Source organism: Tupaia chinensis, unplaced genomic scaffold (assembly GCF_000334495.1).
Source record: "Tupaia chinensis unplaced genomic scaffold, TupChi_1.0 Scaffold000564_1, whole genome shotgun sequence".
Taxonomy (NCBI): domain Eukaryota; kingdom Metazoa; phylum Chordata; class Mammalia; order Scandentia; family Tupaiidae; genus Tupaia; species Tupaia belangeri.
In genome coordinates this window covers 363,843-389,053 of record NW_006160077.1, presented here as the reverse complement: position 1 = coordinate 389,053, position 25,211 = coordinate 363,843, and the positions used below count along the sequence as shown (strand labels likewise).

General features: G+C 36.9%; 1 protein-coding gene across 1 annotated transcript; it reads left to right on the top strand.

The window, feature by feature from the left end:
- The first annotated feature begins 21,346 nt into the window (after positions 1 to 21,346).
- LOC102490390 (olfactory receptor 4B1) lies at positions 21,347 to 22,282 on the top strand. Its single transcript, XM_006157904.1, has one exon. It carries the CDS (start codon positions 21,347 to 21,349, stop codon positions 22,280 to 22,282), a length of 936 nt encoding a protein of 311 aa, XP_006157966.1.
- The last annotated feature ends 2,929 nt before the right edge of the window (positions 22,283 to 25,211 follow it).

The window sequence follows — 25,211 nt, the reverse complement described above, 5'->3', positions numbered from 1 at the left end:
ATACATCATTAAATTAAAAATGAAAACCAGAACAGAAAGAGAAACACTACATAAGTTACTTTTAAAAGATTAGTGGAAAAATAAAGAAAGTTGATACAAGAGGAAAGTATAAATACATGTGTAATACATATACGCGTAGGTCTGTATATATACACATACACACACATAAAGAGAGTCAAATGAAAGAAAAGCAAAATCTCTTTAAGCCATCCTACACATATTAGCTATTCCCATTCTTCCTCTTCCAATCACATTTCTAACACAACACATTTTTTTATTTGCTAATCTTCACTAACTAGATAGAGGCCAAAGGACAGACACTGAATTTCTGTAACTTCCTAAAATAGATTAAAGTAAATGAAACTACAAATCGTTGTGATCTTAAAACTCTCCATCCTGAAACCATTATAATATTATTATATACAGTGTGTGTCTGTATATATATGTGTATATATATATATATGTATCTTAAATATATAAAAATACATATATAATAGCGTACACAGATAAACAAGTGAATTATTGGCAAATTTTAAGTATCATATAATTGTGTGTGTATTTAGGTGATTCAGTTATTTCAATAATTTCAGAATAGTAACTAAAATGAATAGGTACATAATTAATGCTTGAATAACTTTTTAAGGCTACCTCTAAATCTCAGTTTGGTGTTATGTCTGTGAGCTCCAAAGCCTCTTACCTGATAATCTTGCAGAGATCGTGCAAGTGAGTTTAGGACTGAGTCAGGATGATCAAAGGACTGGCCTATCCAGGATGTGCTCACATGAACTTTCTTCTGCAGAAGTGTAGGAATCATGACACATTAGTGTTTTCAAGTAACTCAAGGCCTGCACAAGGAATAGGTCCTGTGATCATTTAGTGAAGAGTTATTTAGCTAGAACTAGAATTTCTAACGATTTTAAAGAAAGACTTACAACTAATTAAGTGTCCAAGGACTTGAATAGGAAATGACCCTTATGTTGGCAGAGGAACTTAAATTATATCTAAATAGGAAAATATGCCCCAAAAGACAGCAAATCAAACTAAACTAATTACAAAGTTATTCATAGGATTGTGTCTGCTATTCAGGTACAGTTTTAATTCATAAACAGTTTGCAATTCACATTTTACTGAAAACATCATTAATAAGATGTTCTCCACTGGGTCATTGAGCTGGGCTAAAAGAAGGCAGAGTGTCATTTTTAAATGAAAAAGAAATTCACAGTGTGAAGACTTGCATTATTCTAATTGTGTCCCTTGGAAGTTGTCTCAACAGAATGAGGAGCTAATCACTGTGAATTCCCATTCACCCTGCAGTGATGAGTATTTTCACAGAACCAGAGATTCACTGGAGTCATGCCAAGCTGATGCGTATAGGACAAATTCTATTCTGGTATTACCCATTCATATTTTCTTCACACCTAAGCTCTCTTTGTCAGTAATAGAATGGCCACATGATGACCCAGCTGCCTGATAATACAGATGAATTGAAAGAAATACTTACCTGGACCACATCACAAACAACAGGACCACATTTTTCTGTCATCCAGTCAGTTCTGTGTTCATCTATCTGTTCAGATTATTACTGAATTGTGTCCCATCTAACAGCAGAATTGCAGCCATTGTTCAGGATGAAAACAGTGCATCTCAGCAAGAAAAACATAAAATCTAAATACTCTCTAACTTCATAATATTCTCAAATAACATATTATCAATTTAGAAATATTTGTAGTTTTTGTTTTCATTCTTTTTCTACCACAATGTAAAATTGTGTATTATTTATTTATTTACATTCATTTGTATCATTACAGCATACAGTTATGAATATACTGTATGTTGGCATCATGGCTAAACTGGAATTGGCCATTTGAGATCCAGCTTCCTTAACCACTAAGCTACGAGGCCAACCTGCTTCTTTCTCTATGAGTTTTTTGTTTTATTATTATTATTATTATTATTATTATTATTATTATTATTATTATTTTAGTTTCCAAAAAGTGCATGTCCTCACTGGAGGAGAGAGACAGGAACAAAAAGGAAAAGTGAGAAAACACCCTCTCATGGGGGATGGTAATGCAGGAATCCCATCCTATATTTCTCTTTTTGAGATTTGGGGGAATCAATAGATGGCATAAGGGTTACGTCATTTAACTCCCACATGGCCACCTGCAGTTTGAGTTCTGGACCCAGTGGCTTCATACTAACACCATGTATACATGCATGCATGCCCAAAATCCCAAGAGGAGAATGGCAGGGAAGGGATTGTGACATGGCTATCTCCTTGGTAGGTGATTGCTCATTTTCTGTCTCTCTGTCCTCTGTCTTTCCAGTGAGCGCATGCCCCCTATAATAAAAATGTCTCTGAAAGAAAAGAGAGACAGATGATTTTGAACATGCATGCACACTCTTCTGGCATGCTTTTTAAGTCATAAGTGAGAACTTGGACTGTATAATCAGCCAAATGGGATCTGCCATACCAACCACCATGCCACTGGTTAGCCCTTTGTCTCTTTTGATACCTAGTATGTGTCGCCTATAAAACATCTCTAGACAGTAGTTAATGTGTCATTTACTGAGTAAATACTGGGCCATATACATGAGCTCTGGATTCCACTTCTGGCTCCAACTCCATGTGACTTTGGTAGATAAATCCAGGAACCTCTGCTTCTGAGCCTTCTATTCAAACATGACCTTATAAATTGTAACCATATGATGTACTGTGTAAGCTATAAATTGCTGCACACAGGTGTAGATTAGTCCCTTACCAAGAAAATTTACATTTGAAGTCACAGCTTTAATTGTGAAAGGAAGACATGATCAAGAAATATCCATGTAAGTAGTCAGACCAGAGAAGTCTGATTGTGGGAGACAGACCTTCCCTGGCATCTACCACAACACATAAGCTGTTCGTGTCTGTTTCTTCATTGTGACTAGTATAGCACTTGGCATAGGGTCTTTACGGCCGGCTGCAGGTAGGTGAGGAATAGATGTTTAGTAAATTGCTACACTTCTACGACTCCATGTATAAGAATAAGTGTGCTTCCCCAGCACATAAACCTAGAAATTCACGTACTTTCATCTTCCCATACTCTGCTTTATGGGAAACATAAAAATGCTTGAGAGACATTCATATTCCAGCTTACTATTTTATGTCAAGTTCTATAAGGTTAGTAAAAACATTTTAATTGCCTCTGGGAAAAAAGTTAGTTACTGGATAATTTGACTTTTAAAATAATTATAGTGCTCTTTAATTAATATTGTTTATGCTCCGAAATTATGCTGCATATACAATTTAATAGTCCTACTCAGTACATATGCAGCGTTAATAGGCTAGGATTAAAAAAATCCACTGGGTAGATCTTATAGTGCATGAAGATCTATCATGAAAAGACAATTCTTATTTTCAAAATTTTAAAAATAGAACTTTCATGTGAAGAACAACACAGACTGCTAGATAAGCTAAAGTACTATACCTCTATACATGTTTATACAATCGTATATAAAATCTATTAACTACTGTGAGTACCTATTATTTATATATTTTTCTCTCTCAGCTAATATTCATTGGACATTTGCTTTGTATAGTAATGTACTTTATTCATATGAAGCCGTATAAATGTGGCTGACAAATGCCATTAATGATAGCTCCCAAAATGTATTACTGCACAACAGCAATTCGTCCATCTGTGAGATAAATAACCACCACTGCTCCTCTATGTCTTGGTGGTGCACATGCTCATGCCTTCTCCCTCCATCCTCCTGTATCTTCCTCATGCATCGCTCCTGGTTAAAGAGTATTGCATTAATTCTAGAATGGAGAAAGTTATTTCAATCTGGAAACACAAATCGCCTAAAGAAATAAAAAGTGAAAATATAAATATAACAAAATATATTCTGTGAACAATATTATTTTCTTTTAAAAAATAAATGAAATTGGGCTTCATTTGCTAATTATTTAAGATGAAAATTTACACATATGTGAAAACAAAGTTCATCTATTTTATACATTCTATTATTGTCCATCACCACAGCTTGTAAGAGGAATATAACAAAATTAATTTTAAAAAGAAAAAAAATAAAATCATATTTATGCAAGGTTTTGTCAGGGTTTTTTTCAAACCTAATAATATTTTATACACATCTCTCCATGTCATTATACACGTTCACTGTGACAATATTTAATGACATGAGATTTAAAAACGATGAGAACCTCAATGGATAGGTTGGTAAACAAAATATACTGAAAATTTGAAAATTCAGATAGTTATCAGTCAACATTTTTAATTAATGTATTACCAAATATTCAGACACAGTATATACTAAGTTTATTTGCTATCAAATATACAAATTCATTAAGTACTTGATTTTTTTCTTTTCTTTCTCTCTTGACACAATGATTTGTCCTCTGGTGGACTTAAGGAAGGGGGTAAAGATTAAAGATAAATATTGTATAAGTTATCTGCTAATACTGAGTTAAGTAACAAGAAGTAATTGAGTTGTTCTAAGGTCTGCTAATGATAGTGGAATGTCCCTGAGGTCTAATTAGCTACAGCTAAGAATCTTCACAGAATTTGTCTGCAAACAGGTTATGTGGTAGAACTTTGTAAGACTCAAGAGAAAGGCATCATTTAAATGTACCATTTGTAAATTGGCAAAAACCAACTGTGGCTGAGCTGCTTTGCATTTTAAAATTTTCAACTTTACTTTCTTGGTGAACTAAGAACTGCCTGACCATGAACATGAAGCTATATCAGTCAAATTGATTGGTGAGTATTTTTTATTTTATTGCAGCAGGGTGGTAGATGTACATCATATCATTATAAAGTTTCAGGATTAAATAGAATTTAAAATAATCTCATAATAAACTGTCTTCCCCAAATTTTAGATTTAAGTTTCTTCTTCAGTGTGTCAAGCATCAAGAAAGAGAGAAGCAACTGTAATACCCAAAATTTAGAAGTAATAATACTTGACAGTCTTTTTTTTACTATGTTATATTTTAAACTAGAATTATAGGATCTACTCAAATATGCTTCCAAATTTTTCCCATTGAAAATTTACAACATAAGAATTTTCCTATGATATTAAACGAAGTTCAAAGACTTATCTGTTATCTCATTTTCCTGGATTGAAAGAATTAATGATATAATTTATTTTTTATGCTACAATCATACACAGTGATTTAACATTAAATGAAAGGGAAAAAAAAAAACACAAAATGTCAAGACTATAAAAATAATTTAAATATTCAATGTAACAATGATAAAGCTACCAGAGATATTTTTCACAGAAATAGAAAAATCAGTCATAAAATTTTTGTCTGGAATCATGAAAAGCTATATCACCAAAGCAATGTTGTACAAAAAGAATAAAGTAGGAAGCGTCTCTTTTCCTGGACTCAAAATATGTTGCAAAGGTGTGATAATCAAAACAGCATAGTTGTGGCACAAAAGCAGGCAAGTAGACCAATGTAACAGAATTCAGAACCCAAAATAAAACCCTCCAAACACAGCTGATTTTTGACAAAGAGCATAAGACAATCTAATGGGGAAAATAAAATCTCTTCAAATGGTGCTGGAAAAACTGGTTAGCCACGTGCAGAAAAATGAAACTAGGCTCTTATCCCTCACCACTAACAAACGTCAACTCACAATAGATCTAAAGTCTAAACATAAAATCTGAAATTATAAAACCATTGGTAGAAAACACAGGAGAAACCTCACCACTAATAAACGTCAACTCACAATAGGTCTAAAGTCTTAAACATAAAATCTCAAACTATAAAACCATTGGTAGAAAACACAGGAGAAACTCTTGGAGACATCAGAGCAGGCAAAGATTTACTAAAAAAGACTCTCATAGCACTGACAATAATCCTGAAAATAGGTAAGTGGGGCTACATCAGGTTAAAAGGCTTCTGTACAACATAGAAACAATCATTAGAGTGCACATTCCTCAGAATGGGAAAATATATTTGCAATCATTGCCTCAAATAAGGAACTGATAACTAGAATATACAAGGAACTCAAGCAACTTACTCATTAAAAAAAAGTAATTAAAAACAGCAATTGAACTGAACAGACAACTCTCCAAGGAAGATAGGAACGGCCCAAAAAAAGCACATGAAAAAAAAATTAATATCTCTTATCATAAGGGAAATGCAAATCAAAACCAAAATGAGATACCACATAACCTCAGAATGGCTAAGATTAAAACAAAATACAGAATAGTAAATGTTGGTGAGGCTGTGGTGAAAAGAAAACTCTTCTACACTATTGGTGGGAACAACCACTTTGGAGACCCATATGAAGGGTCCTCAGAAACCTAAAAACAGGGGACCAGCAGTTAGCATACTGGCCATGTCGCCGGACACCCATGTAGTTGACCACAGTTCAAGTCCTGGACCCAGTGGCTTAAAACTCACACCAGGCGTGTGTGCGTGTGTGCCCACGATCCTGAGAGGAGAATGGAGGAGAAGGGATTGTGGCATGGCTATCACCCCTGGGGGATGATTTCTCACTTTTTGTCTTTCTGTCTCTCTGTCTGTCTGGTGAGCACACGTGCCCTATAGCAAAAACCTCTAAAAAAAAAAAAAAAGAAAGAAAAAAACCTAAAAACAGAACTGCCACATGATCTAGCAATTACTCTCCTAGCTATCTAATGACAAAATAGGAAAACTCTCTGCTGAAAATATTACTTGCACACCTATATTTGTTGCAGCATTACCCATAATTGCTAAAACATAGAATCAACTCAAATGTCAAGAACAGATGAATGGACAAAAAAAAAAAAAGTGGCACATATGCACTATGGAATACTACTCAGCCGGAAATAAAAAAGAAAAAAGAGACCCTGCCATTTGAAATAAAGTTGACAAATATGGAAGATTTAATGCTAAGTGAAGCAAGCCAGACTGTGAAAGACAGGTATTGTATATCCCCACTTAATATATATCCCTAGTGTCTGCACTCTATTGCATGAACTATAAGATTGGAAGGTATTATAGCAAGGAGGGCTACTGAGGGTATTGGAGACACCATGGAAGGATGCGGGTAGTAAAGGAAAGGAGGGAGGAGATTGAGAGGGAAAGCATTTAATAGGAAAAAAGAGAAATTTTTCTGTTGTTAATCATATATATGGTAATATCTATGACTAGGCTAATATGCACATTTCAAAGTTCTCACTATTTCACTGGAGTCTCATATCAATTCTGTGAGGTTAATGAAATACAAAATAATCATTCTTATTGTATAGTTCTATAAATTAAAACATTATTTATAGGGTCAGCTGGAGGTATGTTTGCTAAGGCTGATGTATCCCACATGACTGGTTGTATAGTCTGAGTCCTGGACCTGGCAGCTAGAAAAATATTCTGGGCACATGTGCATATGTGCCCAAAATCCCCCGAGGAGAATGGAAGAGAAGAGATTGTGGTATTACCACCCCCCCAAGGAGTGGTGCTTTCTCACTTTCCTTGTCTTTCTCTCTCTCTCTCCATCTCTCTGGTGAGTAAAAACACTCTGGCAAATAAAAACAAAATTTAGATTAGATTTTAGCTGTTAGGAATAGAATCTAAAACAAAATACAAGTCACGTAAACAATTCAAGAAAGGTTCTCTAGCTTGTTGCTTCATCCTTTCTAGCTTTCATTCCCGAGGTTACCGCATGGTTTCAAATGGCTTCTAGAGTTCCAATCATAATGAGAGCTAATATGCGTGGTACACATACTGGAAAAAAACATGTTGTACATTGTAAACATATACAGTGATTAAACGTTATTTTAAAATGTAAAAAAAAATAAAAACTGTAAAAAGCTCCACATTATTCTAAGAAATGCACTACATTAAACAACCATTTCTCTGATTTGGGACATTTTATGCAATTTCTAAAGTATTTTTTAATTTTAAATTTATTTATTTTACATTCATTCACTGATCATCATTACAGCATACAAATTGAGTTTTTCCATCCAGAATACACTGTATATTGGCTCAGTGAAAGATATTACCATACATGTTATTGTCAACAAATAATTTTCCATTTATTGTTTTTTAAATTTTACTTCTTTTCTTTTTCTCCTTCGATTCCCTTCCTCACACCCTTTGCCATTTCCGACCCTGCTCCCACACTATCTCTGGTTTATACAGTTGCTTTGCATGCCTTTATTTTTTCAGATTTTATTGATTCACAGAAGATCTTAATTAATCTAAATACATTCAAGTAAAGTGCAGCTGACATATACATATCTATGAACAGATGTCTGAATTTGGACATAAAACTCAGTAGATAGAATGAACATACTGTATAGTAGCACCTAGCTGAGGCTATATACCTTACTGTGGTCGTTAAATAGGTATGTTTTCATGTGGTGTTGTTTTGCTTTTTTTTTTTTTTTTTTTTTTTTTTAATGTCAAGAGAAGCAGTTTTAGCTTTAATAAATCAAAATTTAAAATGTTAAGAAGAGTTTGTTTAAGACTTAGAGCCAGGAACCAGAATGGTGTAATGGTCATGTCGCTGGACACCCATGTAGTCAACGGTGGATCAAGTCCCAGACCTCGCAGATTAAAACCCACACCGAGTGTGTATGTGCCAAAAATCCCAAGAGAAGAATGGAGGAGAAGGAATTGAGGTGTGGCCATTCCCCCATGGGGAGTGATTTCTCACTTTCTGTCTCTCTGTCTCAGTCTCTCCAGCAAGCACACATGCCCTATACAAAAAACTCTCTTAAAAAAAAAAAAATCTTAGACCCAGGAAAAAGTTTAAGATTCTGTTCAAAAAGTAGGTAGATGAATGTAACAACAGCTCAAGAGAAGACAAAAATTCTTAAATCTAGAAAACAGAAGAAAATAAGTAATAAATGTCTACAATTAATAATTATGCTGACTATATAAAATTTTTCTTTTAAAAATATTTTCCGTGAGGAGTTAAGAGATAGTGAAGTGGTTACATCGCTGGACTCCCACATGACCCACCAAGGTGAAACTCATGCGAGATGTGTGTGTGTGTTTGTGCACGCATGTACTCCCAAGATCCCAAGAGAAAAAATGGAGAAGAGATTGAGGCATGGCTGTCTCTCAAGGGATAATTTCTCACTTTCTCTCTCACAGTCTGCCTCTGCCCCACCCCCTGAGTGCACGCACCCTAAGGCAAAAACTTCTAATGTGTGTGTGTGTGTGCCCACCCCCCCTTTGAGTTTATTCTTAGAAAGGGTATTATGAAGTCCAAGAAAAAAGACAAAGTGTTTTACATTTCTACAAAATTATTTTTAAATTACTTTCATTAATTAGGTCTTACTCTTTCTGTACACAATTTTTATTTTTCCTGTTATGTTTGGGAGTCGATGTCAAAATAAGGAAATGTAATAAAACTAACTCAACAGATCATGAATTAACTAATTGAGACTGACTGTTGAATGATTATATATTTCATGACTTTTGGTTGATAAAATATTGCTGATATTTGCCTATGTTCTGTTTTCTAGATTTAAGGACTTTTTATTTTAAGCTATTTATATGTTCAGTGATTTTTAAGGTATTTTTAAAAACTGAATTGAAACATACACTTTCCCCCATTCTTGAGTCCTCCAGAATTTGGAAACTATTTGTAAGTATTCTTTATGATAGTATGGTTATTTGCATAAGTTTAATTTTACATGTTTTCTTGAAACAGAAACTGGAAGTACTGGCTATATTGCAAAAGCTTTGTTTAACTTTTTTGATATACCAAGATTAGGAACCAAGGTTGACTTCATGAAAGCTAACAGAAACCTTAGAAAAGTTTGCCTGACACCTTGACGAAACAGTTCTGCCTTGTGGGTAAGTAAAGAATATCACTTTTTGAGAGGCTCTGAAACTTCAAATGCAGGTATTTAAAGGCACGGTCTTGGTGAATCCCTGACTTGGCTTCCTAGCATTGAGAGGGATTTCTTAAAAAATCTAATCTGGGGACCCGCAGATGCCATACTCATTACATTGGTGAACTCCTACATGGAAAACTAGAGTTCAAGTCCTGGACCCAGTGACTTGAAACATGCTGGGCATGTATGTGTGTGTGTGTCCAAAATCCTGAGAGGGGAATGAAGAGAGGGGATTGCAGCATGGCCATCCCCCACCACCTTGGGTGGTGATTTCTCACTTCTTGTCTCTGTCTTTCCAGCAAGTGCATATTCCCTATAGTAAAAATCTCTCTCTAAAAAAAAAAAAATAACAACAACATAAAAACACTTACCTGAAGTACCTTGTAGAAAATACCATCAAAGCTAATTTAACCAGGATTCTTATCGTGCTTTGCACAAATGAGATCAAACTGAAACTAAATTCACCCTAAACTCACCCTGCAAAATAAAGAGAGAGAGAATATAATTTTATTATTGGATACTTAATAGAACTACATGCATTTAAGATAGCACAATGGTGACTACAAAGTCTAAACAGAGTTTTACACAAATTTATACAGGGAAAATAAAATGCAAAGCAACTAACACTTCTCTTGTATCCTTAAGAGACCAGAGGATGGATGTACTTGAGATTGTCTTATGTATTTGTGAGAGATCTCTGAGATATTTATGGAAATTCACAATTGAAAAGGTCAGAAAGCTCATATAATTGCACTGTGAAATTAAAAGTTTTACTTTAAATTAGTCCCATTATATGCTTAAGGAGACACCCTGAAGAAATAGGGGGTAGGCAGCAGCTCCCTTCTTGAAAGACAATGCCACTGTGAACCTGTTGCTGAGTGTTAATCAATACCTACAATTTTAGTGATCAGTTTGTTGTATATCAGAAAACTTAAAACATAGGACCAGAAGATGGCATGGAGGTCAAGGCAGCTGGATCCTACATGGTCGACTACATGTTTTGAATCTGGACCCAGAGGGTTGAAAATCACAGCGGGTATATGTGCATGTATGCCTAAAATTCTGAAAGGACACAGGCGAAGGGGTTGTGTGGCTATCCACCTGGTGGATGGTTTCTCATTTTCCCTTTCTCTGTCTTTCTCCCTTCGCTCTGAGCCCATGAACCCCATGGCAAACAAATAAACAAAACCCCAACAATTAAATATTTTCATATCCTTTGACCTACAGAATATAAATTCTAGAATATCAATTGGTAATAAATATTTACATTTGTCTTATTTATATACAAGAAAGCTCAGAATCTCAGAATTATTTAGGTATAAAGGCAAGAATTTTTTAAAGGATTATTTATTTATTTTCATCTGTTATTATTGTATTTAATTTGAACAGAGAGAGAGAGAGAAAAGAAAGGTGAAAAAGAAGCCGCCAGGTCCAGGACTTGAACCATGGTTGGCCATGTGGGAATCCAGTGCCACTAACCACCATTTCACCTGCAAATCCCTAAAGGCAAGATTTAAAAAAGAATCTAAAATCTACCAATAAGTATTGCTTAAACTAACCATAGAGTATTTTCTGTTGTCCATTAAATTAAAGTTAAGATCCTTATTGCAATAATAACTTCATAGCAGGTACAGTTCACAGCAGTTATTCAAAGCAGTTACTTCCATGCCAATTCTAGAATTAGATTAACATGGCAATAAAAATTACAGTTTTTAATTCATACAGAGTAATAGGTGCATTTATGGGGTTGTTGGAAAAGTCATGATGCATTTTTACATCTCAAAATACATCCAACAACCTAATATTTCAACCATTTAAATTCAATCTAATAATATCTTTATGAAATAGCTATGAAATAGGCACCAATATTACCACTTTTTAACACAGAAAGCAAGGTCAGCAATCAGAACATCATCTGTCAGGTTAAAAGAAACCAAGGCTCCTGAATCCAGAGCCAGGGTCTTTATTCTTTCATAACTACTATGTCATAGTACTTTCGCACAGTCACAGACTATAAAAGTGAATTAGAACTATTTATTAAAAGAAACATTTTTTAACTTATTTTTACCTTAGTTTGCTAATACTAGATGAATAATCAAGGCTTTCCTTAGAAATTTTAGAACATACAGAAAATTGTAAAGAAAATTTGAATTACACATAATATTGTGTAATTCTCCAGAGATAATCACTTTTTTGTGCTTCTATTTCTAATATTTGTAAAATTTCATTTTTTTATACATTCAATCATGTTATTTAGCTTATAAAGTGAATATTCCAACATGGGAACATTTCTCCCTAATATTTGTGTTTTCCTCCAGTCCATTTTTTCCCTAAAAAAATTAAGGATAGTCCTGTATATTCATTATTTTTTTTGGAATTGTGATTTCTGGTTTATAGTCCATGTGTATATTTTGGGGATACAATACGATTTTTGAAAAAATTAATGTAGTGTATAATAATCAAATCAAGGACATACATTATTCTTCAACATTGATCATTACATTTCATTTAATAACATTTCTAGTAATTTATTGTAGGATTTTAAAAATTTATTAAAGTGCCCATATCTTTTATTCTTCTGTGGTACACCTTCCAAACCCGTTTCCCCTTATCTACATTAATTTTTGCATCTATTGAATATGCTCTCTTGAATCTTCACTCAACCCCAAGCAGCTTCTGGTTCCTAGCATTATTCTCTCTTTCTATGCATTTGAGTCCTTCAATGTCTGCCACAGGGTGTGGGCATTCAGTATATGATGAACAGGGACATATAGCATTTGTGTTTCAAAATCTACCTTATTTGGGAACCAGCAGTTAGCGTAATGGCTATGTCGCTGGACTCCCACGTAGTCGACCGCGGTTCGTGTCCCGGACCCGGTGGCTTAAAACTCACGCCGGGCGCGCGTGCGTGCGTGCCCAAGATCCCGAGAGGAGAATGGAGGAGAAGGGATTGCAGCGTGACCATCCCCCCTGGGGGGTGATTTCTCGCTTTCTGTCTCTATGTCTCTCTCTGTCTGTTTGGCGAGCGCACGCGCCCTACAGTGAAAATCTCTCCAAAAAAAAAAAAAATCTACCTTATTTCACTTATCATTATACCATCCAGGTTCATCTATTTTAGGTCACATGATAGACTTGTTCTTTATGTCTGTGTCTGTGTACTATATTTTCCCAGTCTACACATCGTTTGTTCAGCACCCAGGCTGATTCCATGACTTAGCTATTTTAAACAATGCTGCAATAAAGGAGGGTGTGCAATGTTTCCCTGACAAGGAAATTTTCTATCATTTTGGATAAATACCTAGTAATGGGATATGAGGGTCATACGATAGTTCAATTTTTAGGTTTTCGAGGAACCTCCATATTGGTACTTATTTTATATTCTCACCAGTAGTGCATAAGGGTTCCTTTTATCCTAAAATCTTGCCAGTACTTGTTATTATTATTATTTTTTAATAAAACCCAGATGATCTGGGCTTAGGTGAGATCTCACTCTAATTGTGGTTTTAATTTTGATCTTATAATAAGAAAAGTTGAACATTTTTCCATATGCATTTAGCCATTTTTATAGGATTATTTTATTATAAATATGTATTAGAAGGGTTGGAGAGCTGTGAACTAGTAGGGGGGTCTTTTTGAAACCTCTTTTTTTTTATGGTGGATGGAGGTTGCTAAGCAGTAAAGTAGAAAAAAATGAATTTAAAAGAAAGAGTATCAGTGCATTACAAAATTTGTAAGTGAAACACATTTCTTCTTTCTTTTTTTGGGGGGGGAGGTTTTTGCTATCAGGAGTGTGCGCTCGCCAGACAGAGAGAGAGAGAGACAGAGAGACAGAAAGTGAGAAATCACCCCCCAAGGGGGTAGCTACGCTGCAATCCCTTCTCCTCCGTTCTCCTCTCGGGATCTTGGGCACACATGCACACGTGCCCAGCATGAGTTTTAAGCCACCGAGTCCTGGACGCGAACTGTGGTCAACTACATGGGAGTCCAATAACATAGCCATTACGCTAACTGCTGGTCCCAATATATTTTTTTATCTCAGAAAATTATATTCAACATTCATGTTTAAAATGTAGTCATGTGAGGGGTGCAAGGTGACATGGTGTTTGGGTGCTAGATCCCCACGTGACCAACCACAGTTCAAGTCCTGGACCTGGTGGCTTTTCCACTTTCCCCTTCTCTCTCTCTGTCTCTCTATGGTCCAATTAAAAAATAATAATAACAAATAAAAACAAATAAATAAAACAATTCTTTAAAACAATATAATCATGTATGACGAGCCATCAGGTAACAAGTGGTTAAGGTGTTGCCTGAGATTCAAGCCACCAGATCTAGAACTTGAACTGTGGTCAGTCATGTGGGGGTTCAGTGCCAAAACCACCATGCTACCTACTGGCCCCCAGACATGGAGCTCTTACTGAAGACTGCTGCTGTCCTGGTACCTTAATGACTCTATCCTGACTGGCTTTATTGGCAGGCTCTCACTAATCAGCTCTTCTAACTCACCCTCATGTGGTCACCCACACATCACTTAAACTCCCCACAGAGGTGTCAGGATGGTTGGTTGAGATGGGGCACTGGCACCAGCCTTGTGTCATGCCCAGATAGCCCACCACTTGATCCTTCACCCATGTTTCGGAATGAACTTAAGGCATATATAATTTCCTGCCTCATGATTAACCACTATCTTAGAATTAAGTTTTGATGTATTAGACATGGCTAACCACTCATTCCTTCAAACAATATCTTGATTTCCATGATAGCAATCTCTCTTCATTCCTTACCTACCCCCAATGGCCACTCTTCTCAGTGTCCTTGCGGGTTTTTCCCCATTTCTTCAACTTCTACACATCAGCATGCCCCAGTGGTTCTATAACCACTGCTCTATTATTCTTTAAGGAGGTCCTATTGACTCGCATGACTTTAAATAACATTTGTGTGTTTATGACTCTTTATTTGTAGCTCTGGCCTAGGCCTCTTCCCTTAAGTTTGATATACTCAGGGCTCTAGTTTAAATGTCTCTGCTGGGGCTTTTGAAATTCAGCATCATGTAATATGCCCCAAACAAATCTCCTGATCTTCCCTGCTCCTCTGCTTTTCCCATTGTCATTCCCACCTCAGTAAATGGCAATGTCCGTCTCCTCGCTCAAGTCTAAAATGTTGGCAGTATCCTTGAGTTCTCTTTTCTATCTCTTCTCTCAATCAAAACACTCGGAAACTTGTTAGTTATACCTTCATGCTATGTCCAGAATCTGACTGTGTCCTGAGATCTTCAGTGCCGTCATCACGGTACAATCACAGTGACCTCATGACTCTGTTATGGTGATGACCTTCTAACTGGTTTCCTTGCATTTTTCACTCTTTTTCATTTTTCTTAAGTCAGCAATCAGAGACTCAGAAAGAAGTAGTCTTTCCTTACCATTATACACAAAATAATGTCCACCAGCATCTCTGTCATCCTTACTCTGTTTAACTTTCCTTCATAGGACTTACTACCAGAATGCCTATCAAGTTTTGTTTATTATATGCCTTTACCTGCGTTATGTTCTGGTGGAGATAATAAAGAATGCAACCTCTGCAAACCTAGGGACTCTGTTTTTACTATCAAATCTCTTGACCTTAGAAGGGTGCTTGGCTCATAAAAGGACTTAATACTTTTTATTAAATGAGTGAATAAATGAATGGATGGACAAAGGACATTTCTTTCAGAGGAAATCCTCATTATATTACATGATTATAACTGATGTGGTTATTAAAGGATAGATGGAGGCATAGGGAGACTAGGTAGTATTATATGAATACTATACATGAATATGTGAATGTTAGAATTGGAAGATACAGTGAAGAAAATCTTGATGAATTGCGCACTACTGCATTGCTAATCAAAATTCCTAAGAGTGGGTGATTTATAAGGTAATAAAGTTTTTTTAGCTTATGGTTTGGAGGGCTGAGGTCCATAAGCCCACTTCTGGTGAGGTTACAGCTTCTTCATGGAGGGCAGGATGTCAAGCATTGATGCTGTCTGTAAGTTTCTCTTTCTGGTCTTTACCCTTGTGGGCTTGGCCCGTCTCATTTCCTCTCCTTATAAAGAAATGAGAAATCAGTCATGGAGGCCCCACCCTAAAGACATCATCATTCTGAAGGAGCTCACTCTAGGAAACCAGGAAGGGATTAAATTTTCACCTTACATTACAATACAACCAAGTCCCAACAAATGTACTTACTTTAAAAAATATATTTATTTTTTATTTATTTTTTTATTTTAAAATATGTTATAGGACACATGTACTTATCAGAGAGATACAAGGAAAGTGAAAAAGCAAGCTGCCAGGTCCGGGAAGCGAGCTGTGATTGGCCATGTGGGAATTCGGTACCTTAACAACGATGTCACCTACTGGCCCCCAACATGTGAAATTTTGAGTGACAACCCATTAAGATCAAATTCCAAAACATGAACCTTTGAGGAACAAACCATTATCTAAATTATAGCATGACTGTCATTTTATATGAAATTGGAAACAAGGGAGAATGAGAAGTGGAGAGATTAAACTACATAACTACCGTCAGATAGTTAATCAACCACCAAGCCAGAACTAATGCCCAGAGCCCTGGCTTCCTGTCCAGTTCCTCTTTTTCCTTCTCTATTCATTATTCCTTTCTTTCTTAGTAGTCAAGCCTGGGCAAAATATCCTCTTCATTTCTGATTTTCAACATTCTTCTCTTACCACCTCCCTATTGACAGCAAAAACTTTATGGAACTTTCATTAAACTAATTGAAGCAGGTTTTGAAACATTCCCCAGGTCGGAGTTTATTTGGCAAAGTTTCACTCTAGAGAAAAGGAATTCCCTGGCGAAGTTGGTCCCTTGGTTACATGTGTGGCTTGTTTTATTTTAGATAGTTTGAGGATCACAGCATTTAATCACAACCCTTGGACTTTCAGTGGGTAGGTAGGTTTGCTGCATCAAAACAGGATCTTAAGATCTCTTTACTTGCAGTTTTGCTTATTCTTTATATGCCATAAGTCTAAATATTAGCCCCAGTACATATCCCCTAAATTTTCTTTTTTTTAAATTTATCTTAGACATCGTCTATTTAATTTTCTAAAAGCTCCCAGGATCATTAATGACTTATTCTAGGAAACAAGCTCTGACTCTTGAATTATAGTAGAAACTACCACATTGTACTATCAAAAAGCAACATAATATTGTTGCAAAAGCAGTGATTTCTGAGTTAGTAAGCTGGCAAATGGGTAGTGGGTAGGTTTGGAAAGGTAAGTAACTTCTCTTAGCCTCTGTCATCTCATCTGTAAACAGAAAGAGTAGAGTGAAAGGCCTCTAAATTATTTTCAGTATCATTTTAGAAATGGCTTAGCTCAGTGTGGGACTTGGACTTTGGTTATAAAGGCCTTCAGTGAAAAATCAGAGAAGTGGATAATATTAGCCAAGAGACCTGAGTTGATCTGGGACCAGGACTCTTAGAGAAGAATCCAGTGCTCTATCCTATCCTAATTTTCTCAAACCAGAACAGCTTAAGTAACAATCTGTCAATATTTCATCAGTGGCTAACTTCACTCTGAATTGGTGGCACTTGCAATACGTATCTTCTAAATCTATCTGATCTAGTTCCTATTTCAAGGCGGAGCAAAATTACCACTTTTTTGATGAAAAGGTAAGTAATATGATTTAAATATGGTGTGAAGTTTCTAAATAGGATGTTGGGCAAGTTAATTTTTCTCTTTGAGCCACAGATGCAAATTGACTTAGTTTGATGATTATTTTGGGAGGTGAGGCAATGAATTAAATTATTAATTATATTGTGGTAACTATACATATAAAAATATTTGATAATTTTAATAGTTCTTTATGATTTTGAGATTCTGTTAGGTTTCATTTGAGAATTACCAAGTGGGAGCATGTGAATGGGATAGAAGTTCCGTTACATCTCTCCAGCATCAGTCACATTGGTATGTTAGGCTCTTGCTTATATTTTTCTCTAACCATTGTCTGTATTCTACCATTGAGTCCTGGTCTGGAGTCCACACACCCATATGCTGATTCAGGCTTTTATAGCTGGACACCTTTTCTTACCATGTTTTTAAAGTGAGGTAGCAATGAGGGGAGAAAAGAGGTATTTTTTATCAGCTAAAATGAGAGAATGAAAATGGGAGAATGAAAACAGGAGTAGAAGAGAGAGGAATAAATATAGAAAAGAGAGAGATGACAGAAATGGAAAAGGCAGTTTTCACCTGGGGCATAGTGGGGGAGGGACTATAAGAGAAGACTATAAGGTAGTTCATTTCTTAGGGATGAAATTTGAAAAAAGTGGGCCCTGCTATATTCTTCCCTTATTTCTGAGTGATGTCTCAGATTGGTCCTAGTATATTTTCCATAGTTTCCCTAGTAGATTAAGAAATAGATTTAATTCAGTCACAGATAAGAGGTACGTGCTTGTGTAGGCAAATGAATAATAACAGGACTTCTAAAGGCCATATTTAATTATAACTCTTCTGCACTGCAGTGTAAGCTTACACAGTGTATTTACTTCTCTATGTTTCTGTTCCCCATATATAAAAAAATGGGTGGTAGTAATGACACCAATATTGCATTGTCATGAGAATGGAATGAATGGATGTATATCGAGTACCTAACCCTACCCCACAGAGACAGAGGTTGTTCTGAGCAAAAGTAGAAATTGTGCTCTTACAGCATTTTACTCCAAGAGAAGGAGAAGAAGGGAAGGGCTCACCTGTGTATGCCTAATCTTTTCACCCAAATTTACTCTACTCCCCTAGCAGATGGGGCTTAGAATATTATGTTCCTGAATTTCCCTCTACCAGGAAAGCAGCACCAAGCGTGGCAAGACATGTTCTCCCCCAATCTCTACCTACTGGTATGCTAAAAAGTGTTTAATAACAGGCCATCCTCAAAAAAATCTGTGTGGGCCAGCCAGATACCCTGATAGTTAAGGAGGCTTCTAGATCCAGCAGCTTGAAAAACATGCTGGGTTCCACCTGCGTGAATACCCCAAATCCTGATATGAGAATGGAGGGGAAGAGCATGTGTCATGGTTATCTCACTAGGGCTGATTCTCACTTTCTTTCTCTCTCTCTCTCTCTCTCTCTCTCTCTCTCTAGTGAGCACATGTGCCCTATAACAAAAAAATAAATAAATAAAATATGGTCTGATTTGTAGTGTTTGCTGACTTCCAATGTGCAATTATTTATAACCTGACTTAAGCTAACAATATGACATCACTGAATATGCAGTTGATTAAAGATGCATCCAAAGTTGCTCTGAGCTTGGGACCAGCAGTTAGTAATGGCTATGTCACTGAACTCCCATGGAGCCGATGGCGGTTCAAGTCCCAGACCCAGTGGCTTAAACTAACACCGGGTGCGTGTGTGTGTGTGTGGGTGCCCAAGATCCCAAGAGGAGAATGGAGGAGAAGGGATTGTGGTGTGGCCATCCCCCCTGGGGGGTGATTTCTCACTTCTTTCTGTCTTTCTGTCTCTCTGATGAGTGCACACACCCTATAGCAAAAACCTCTCAAAAAAATAAATAAATAAAGTTGGTCTGAGCTGGTGCTAACACACCACAGCTTCCAATACTTGGACGATTAAGCAGTATTTCCTATATAAGAATATATGAGATTGCTGAAGGTAGGAAGAATCTATACATTTGATAAATATTGTCACTTCTCTCCAAAATGGTTGTCTTGATTTTCACTTTTACAACAGAATATAGGACTAAATTTAATCCTAACTCTAAACCTAACACTTACCTTTGCTAAGCCTCTCCCTCACTCCCTGTCCCAGTAACAATCTTTTCTTTGTAGTTAAAAGTAGTGTTTTTTATATTTAATGGACATTTATTTGCTTACTTGGGAGGTTTAACGTGCTTTCACATGTATATTGATCTCTCTCATACTTTTTTTTGTGAATTGCCTGTTTAATCCTTTTTTTCTACTGGGATATGTGTATATTTCTTATAGATTTAATAATTTTTTAAATATTGGGGTTATTAAATATTTTCACATATATTTTAGTATTTTTTCCACTGTGTTATTTGGGTAGTTACTTTGTTTATACTGTTTGCTGTTGTTGTTGCTGTTCAAAAATTTTATTTATTTTTTCCCTTTGATAAAGACCAATTCTAAAACTTATGCCAGTCTTGTAAAGGTCTTTGTGTCTCTAAATTAGAATTACATTCACTGATTCTGCTTCTAGTTCTTTAATAATTTAAATATTTGTATTTAAGTCTTTAATTCTGAATCTATTTTGATGGAGATAAAAAAGTGGGCATCAAATTCTCTCTCTCTCTCTTTTTTTTTTTCAATTGGAACCAATTAGAGCCAATTGGGCCTGCCCTGTAGTACAATGGTTAAGCACTGTGCATTGGGAGTTGGTTCTCACGTGGTTGATGGTGGTTCAAAACCATGGCCCTGGCAACTTTCAGTCTGAATAGCAAAATTGGGAAACTCCTGTAGATTTCCACAGACTCTGCTGCTGATCATGTGTGTTGTCTTTGCTAATAGTGATAGGTTTCTTTCATTTGTCTTTTACCACCTAACCAACTGTTGTGGTTATAACTAAGCTGATGGAACTGTGTTGAATGCTGTAAACACAACAGCATCTGAGATACACACCGTCAGCATCAGTGAAGCCTGGAGCTGCCAAAGACACTGTCACCAAGACTAACAGGAATGTTGTGTGTACCTTGCTGATGAACGTTGGTTTTAACTGAGTGCTGGCATGGCAAGGATGGAAATGCCTACTAACTCTTTTTGGTGTTGACAGAGTTTGATATTTGACATAAAAACCAGTAGACATTACATTTCTTGAAACTATGATATAAGTAATCGGAACTGGAATCAGATCTGCGTAGGTCAAGCTAACGTACAGGATATTGATCAAAATCACTTCCCAATGCTGAGTTTTGATTGACACAGTTTTGATCACTAAGTGTAACCAAAAAAGTGTTAGCCCAGATAAAGCAAAGGCTCTTAGTGAAGGAATCTAACCTGAGAAAATTGAGCACCCATGTAAATAAAGAAAAGAGGATGAGTACCTTTTGGAATGGGCAGATTTATTACTGAGAATGTAATTCCTGGAGGCATAGGTGAAAGAAACAAGGAAGACAGGAAGGGATTCTTCAGTAAGAGAACTATGAAAATGCAATGAAGAACCTTGATTCAAAGTCAGAAATACCAGTTCTGAGTCCCTGAATGAAAAAATTCATCACTTTTTCTGTGATTTGGGGGCAAATAACCATTTATCTAAGCTTTCATTTCCCACTAAAATGAAATGAGTTAAAATAATACAAAATGTTAAACTGTTTTGTTTAATGCTGAATGAGTACATATATGCTAAGCGAATGACTGAGTAATAAGTGTGTCATAATATGGATTACACTATCTAATGTGCTGTAAATGTGATGAACTAGAGTTTGTTGTATTTGCAGTCTCTCACTCCCTGGTGTCCAGCACATCTGAATCGAATCCATGGCCATTACAAACAACGTGACTGAGTTCATCATCACCGGCCTTTTCCAGGATCCAGAGGTGCAGAGAGTGTGCTTTGTCATCTTCCTTCCTGTGTACCTGGCCACAGTGGTGGGCAATGGTCTCATCGTTCTGACAGTCACTGTCAGTAAGAGTCTGCATTCCCCCATGTACTTCTTCCTTAGCTACCTGTCCTTGGTGGAGATCAGTTACTCCTCTACTGTGGTCCCTAAATTCATCACAGACCTACTGGTCAAGGTTAAAACCATCTCTCTGGAGGGCTGCCTGGCTCAGATATTCTTTTTCCATTTCTTTGGGGTCACTGAGATTTTCCTGCTCACAGTGATGGCCTATGACCGCTATGTGGCCATCTGCAAGCCTCTTTATTATACAACCATTATGGACCGACCTGTGTGTCGCCGTCTTGTGGCTGGTTCCTGGCTGGGGGGCATGATTCACTCCATAGTTCAGATTCTTCTCACTGTCAAATTGCCCTTCTGTGGTCCCAATGTGATTGACCATTACTTCTGTGACCTCCATCCCTTATTCAAACTTGCATGCACTGACACTTTTGTGGAAGGGGCTATCATGTTGGCTAACAGTGGATTATTCTCTGTTTTCTCCTTCCTTATCTTGGTGTCCTCCTATATTGTGATCCTGGTCAACTTGAGGAACCATTCTGCATCAGGGAGACGCAAAGCTCTCTCTACCTGTGCCTCTCACATCACAGTGGTCATCTTGTTTTTTGGACCTGCGATCTTCCTTTACCTGAGACCCTCTTCTACCTTCACTGAGGACAAACTTGTGGCTGTGTTCTACACAGTCATCACCCCCATGCTAAACCCCATTATTTACACACTCAGAAATGCAGAGGTGAAAAATGCCATGAGGAGGCTGTGGAGCAACAAAGTGAACTCAGATAGGGAACAAAAATGAAAAGATGAGACAACAAATAGCATGAACAATGAAGAGGGTGATGAAATACGCAACCGAATTTTAGTCAACTGTGGAAGATTAGAGGAAAAATTATTCTATGCATACTTGTTGTTGTATTTTAGATGAGCAGTTTATATTCCATGGGCTCAGTCTGAGTTCTCTCCTAGTTGTCAGAATTTCAGAGAATGCTTAATATCAGGCTGCTTTCCTTTTCTTTTCCAGCAGTTTATGTTGCAAAGTGTATAGCCATTACAGACCAGCCACCTGAACTGGAATCCCCACCCTGCCCTGCAGCTGCTGAGACAATGGATTTATTCACTTCATCTCTTGGTGTTAGCATACTGTGGTATGTGGAAAGATCATGGAATTACAGACAAGTTATTGTTTCACATTGTCCCTCTTTACCTGTGTGATCTTTGGGACTTCTAGGAAAGCTACTTTATTTGGCATCTCCATTCTATAAACCTTATTCTAATATCTGAAATTCCATTGTAAGAACTTTCTTTTTTTTCATTTGAGAAGTATTATGAGAATTCAGATGTCTCTGGTAGATAAAATATAAGCTATTGCTAACCATTAATATCTTAAACCTGAGCAATTTTATAAGACCCATATCTTTCTAGGCAGTTGTTTTCTGAGCACTGAAGTAAGGACAGTGATTGAGTTAGGAATACATTCAGTTTTAATTGTAAAACAACTTGTTGAACAATGGCTTAAGCCAAATCTAGTTTATTGTCTGTCTTTGTATGACTTGAGAGTTCACAATGGCTTTTACATGTTTAAATGATTTTAAAAAGGGAGAAGGATAAATATCTTGTGATGTATAAAAATTATTCAATATTGAAATTTTAGTGTTCAGAAATAAAGTTTTATTGGAACACAGCTATGCCCATATTTTACATGTTATCAGTTTTTACTTTCATTCTACCATACAGTGTTGAGTAATTGTTATAGAGACTGAATTGTCTGTGAAGCCTAAAATATTTACCTAACCCTTTAGAGAAAGTATTTCTGTTCTTGGTTTAAACCATAACATTAATTTCTGAGATCAGCAGTTAGCATAATGGCTGTGTCGCAGGACTCCCATGTAGTCAGCTGCAGTTCAAGTCTCAGACCCAGTGGCTTAAACTCACTCCAGCCGCGTGTACATGTGTGCCCAAGATCTCGAGAGGAGACTAGAGGAGAAGGGATTGCGGCGTGGCCATCCACCCAGGGGATGATTTCTTGCTTCTTTATGTCTCTCTGTCTTTCTGGTGAGCACATGCACCCTATAGCAAAAACCTCTCAAAAAACAAACAAACAAAAAACATAACATTAATTTCTTATTTTTTTTCTTTTTTCGGAGAGGTTTTTGCTATAGGGTGCATGTGCACACCAGAAAGACAGAGACAGAGAGACAGAAAGCAAAAAATCACCCCCCAGGGGGGATGGCCACACCACAATCCCTTCTCTATTCTCCTCTCTGGATCTTGGGCACGTATGTACACGCACCCAGCATGAGTTTAAGCCACTGGGTCCGGGACTTGAACTGCAGTCTACTACACGGGAGTCCAGCAACATAGCCATTATGCTAGCAGCTGGTCCCACATCACATTAATTTGTCACCTACAAAAAGTTTGGAGGTCACTGGATCCAGGGTTGTTTTGCTAATTCTGTGGTGCCAGTATACCGAGTCACTGCATTTTAGTTCTCTGGGCTGTTCCTCCTTGCTGCAAGATGCAGTATGCCAGAAGCTCTAGACATCAATCTTTATATGAGGGATGGGAGAGACTTGCTTTTTATATGGGGGCATATTTTGAAAAAATGGCCAGTATACCATTTATTATTTTTATTCTTATTAACCTTAGATGCAAAGGAGGCTAGAAAAACAAAAGGGAATAGAATTCTATGTTAGCTTAGATCAGACACTGTTTGTTTTTCCCCTGGGGCCAGGGACATTGCTTTTTTAACGATATCAGTGTTTTGTCATCAAGAAATTACTATCTACCACGGGGAGCATTGGTGGAAGTGGTTTCTCATTGGGTGAGGTCCCTGGGCACAGGAAGGTGGTTAAGGACTTTGACTTAGGTGCCAAACTGAATGAAGTCAAACTCTGTTACTTAGTGACTAAGTCACAACCTCAGGCAAGGAATGATTACTCTGCGATTTAGTTTCCTTGGCAAGGAAGTGCAAGACTATTTCCCTTAATGTCAAAGGTCTCTCCTGACAGTAAACTCTGCTTTACTCTCTCTCTCTGGCAAAAACCTCTCAAAAAACAAACAAACAAAAAACATAACATTAATTTCTTATTTTTTTTCTTTTTTCGGAGAGGTTTTTGCTATAGGGTGCATGTGCACACCAGAAAGACAGAGACAGAGAGACAGAAAGCAAAAAATCACCCCCCAGGGGGGATGGCCACACCACAATCCCTTCTCTATTCTCCTCTCTGGATCTTGGGCACGTATGTACACGCACCCAGCATGAGTTTAAGCCACTGGGTCCGGGACTTGAACTGCAGTCTACTACACGGGAGTCCAGCAACATAGCCATTATGCTAGCAGCTGGTCCCACATCACATTAATTTGTCACCTACAAAAAGTTTGGAGGTCACTGGATCCAGGGTTGTTTTGCTAATTCTGTGGTGCCAGTATACCGAGTCACTGCATTTTAGTTCTCTGGGCTGTTCCTCCTTGCTGCAAGATGCAGTATGCCAGAAGCTCTAGACATCAATCTTTATATGAGGGATGGGAGAGACTTGCTTTTTATATGGGGGCATATTTTGAAAAAATGGCCAGTATACCATTTATTATTTTTATTCTTATTAACCTTAGATGCAAAGGAGGCTAGAAAAACAAAAGGGAATAGAATTATATGTTAGCTTAGATCAGACACTGTTTGTTTTTCCCCTGGGGCCAGGGACATTGCTTTTTTAACGATATCAGTGTTTTGT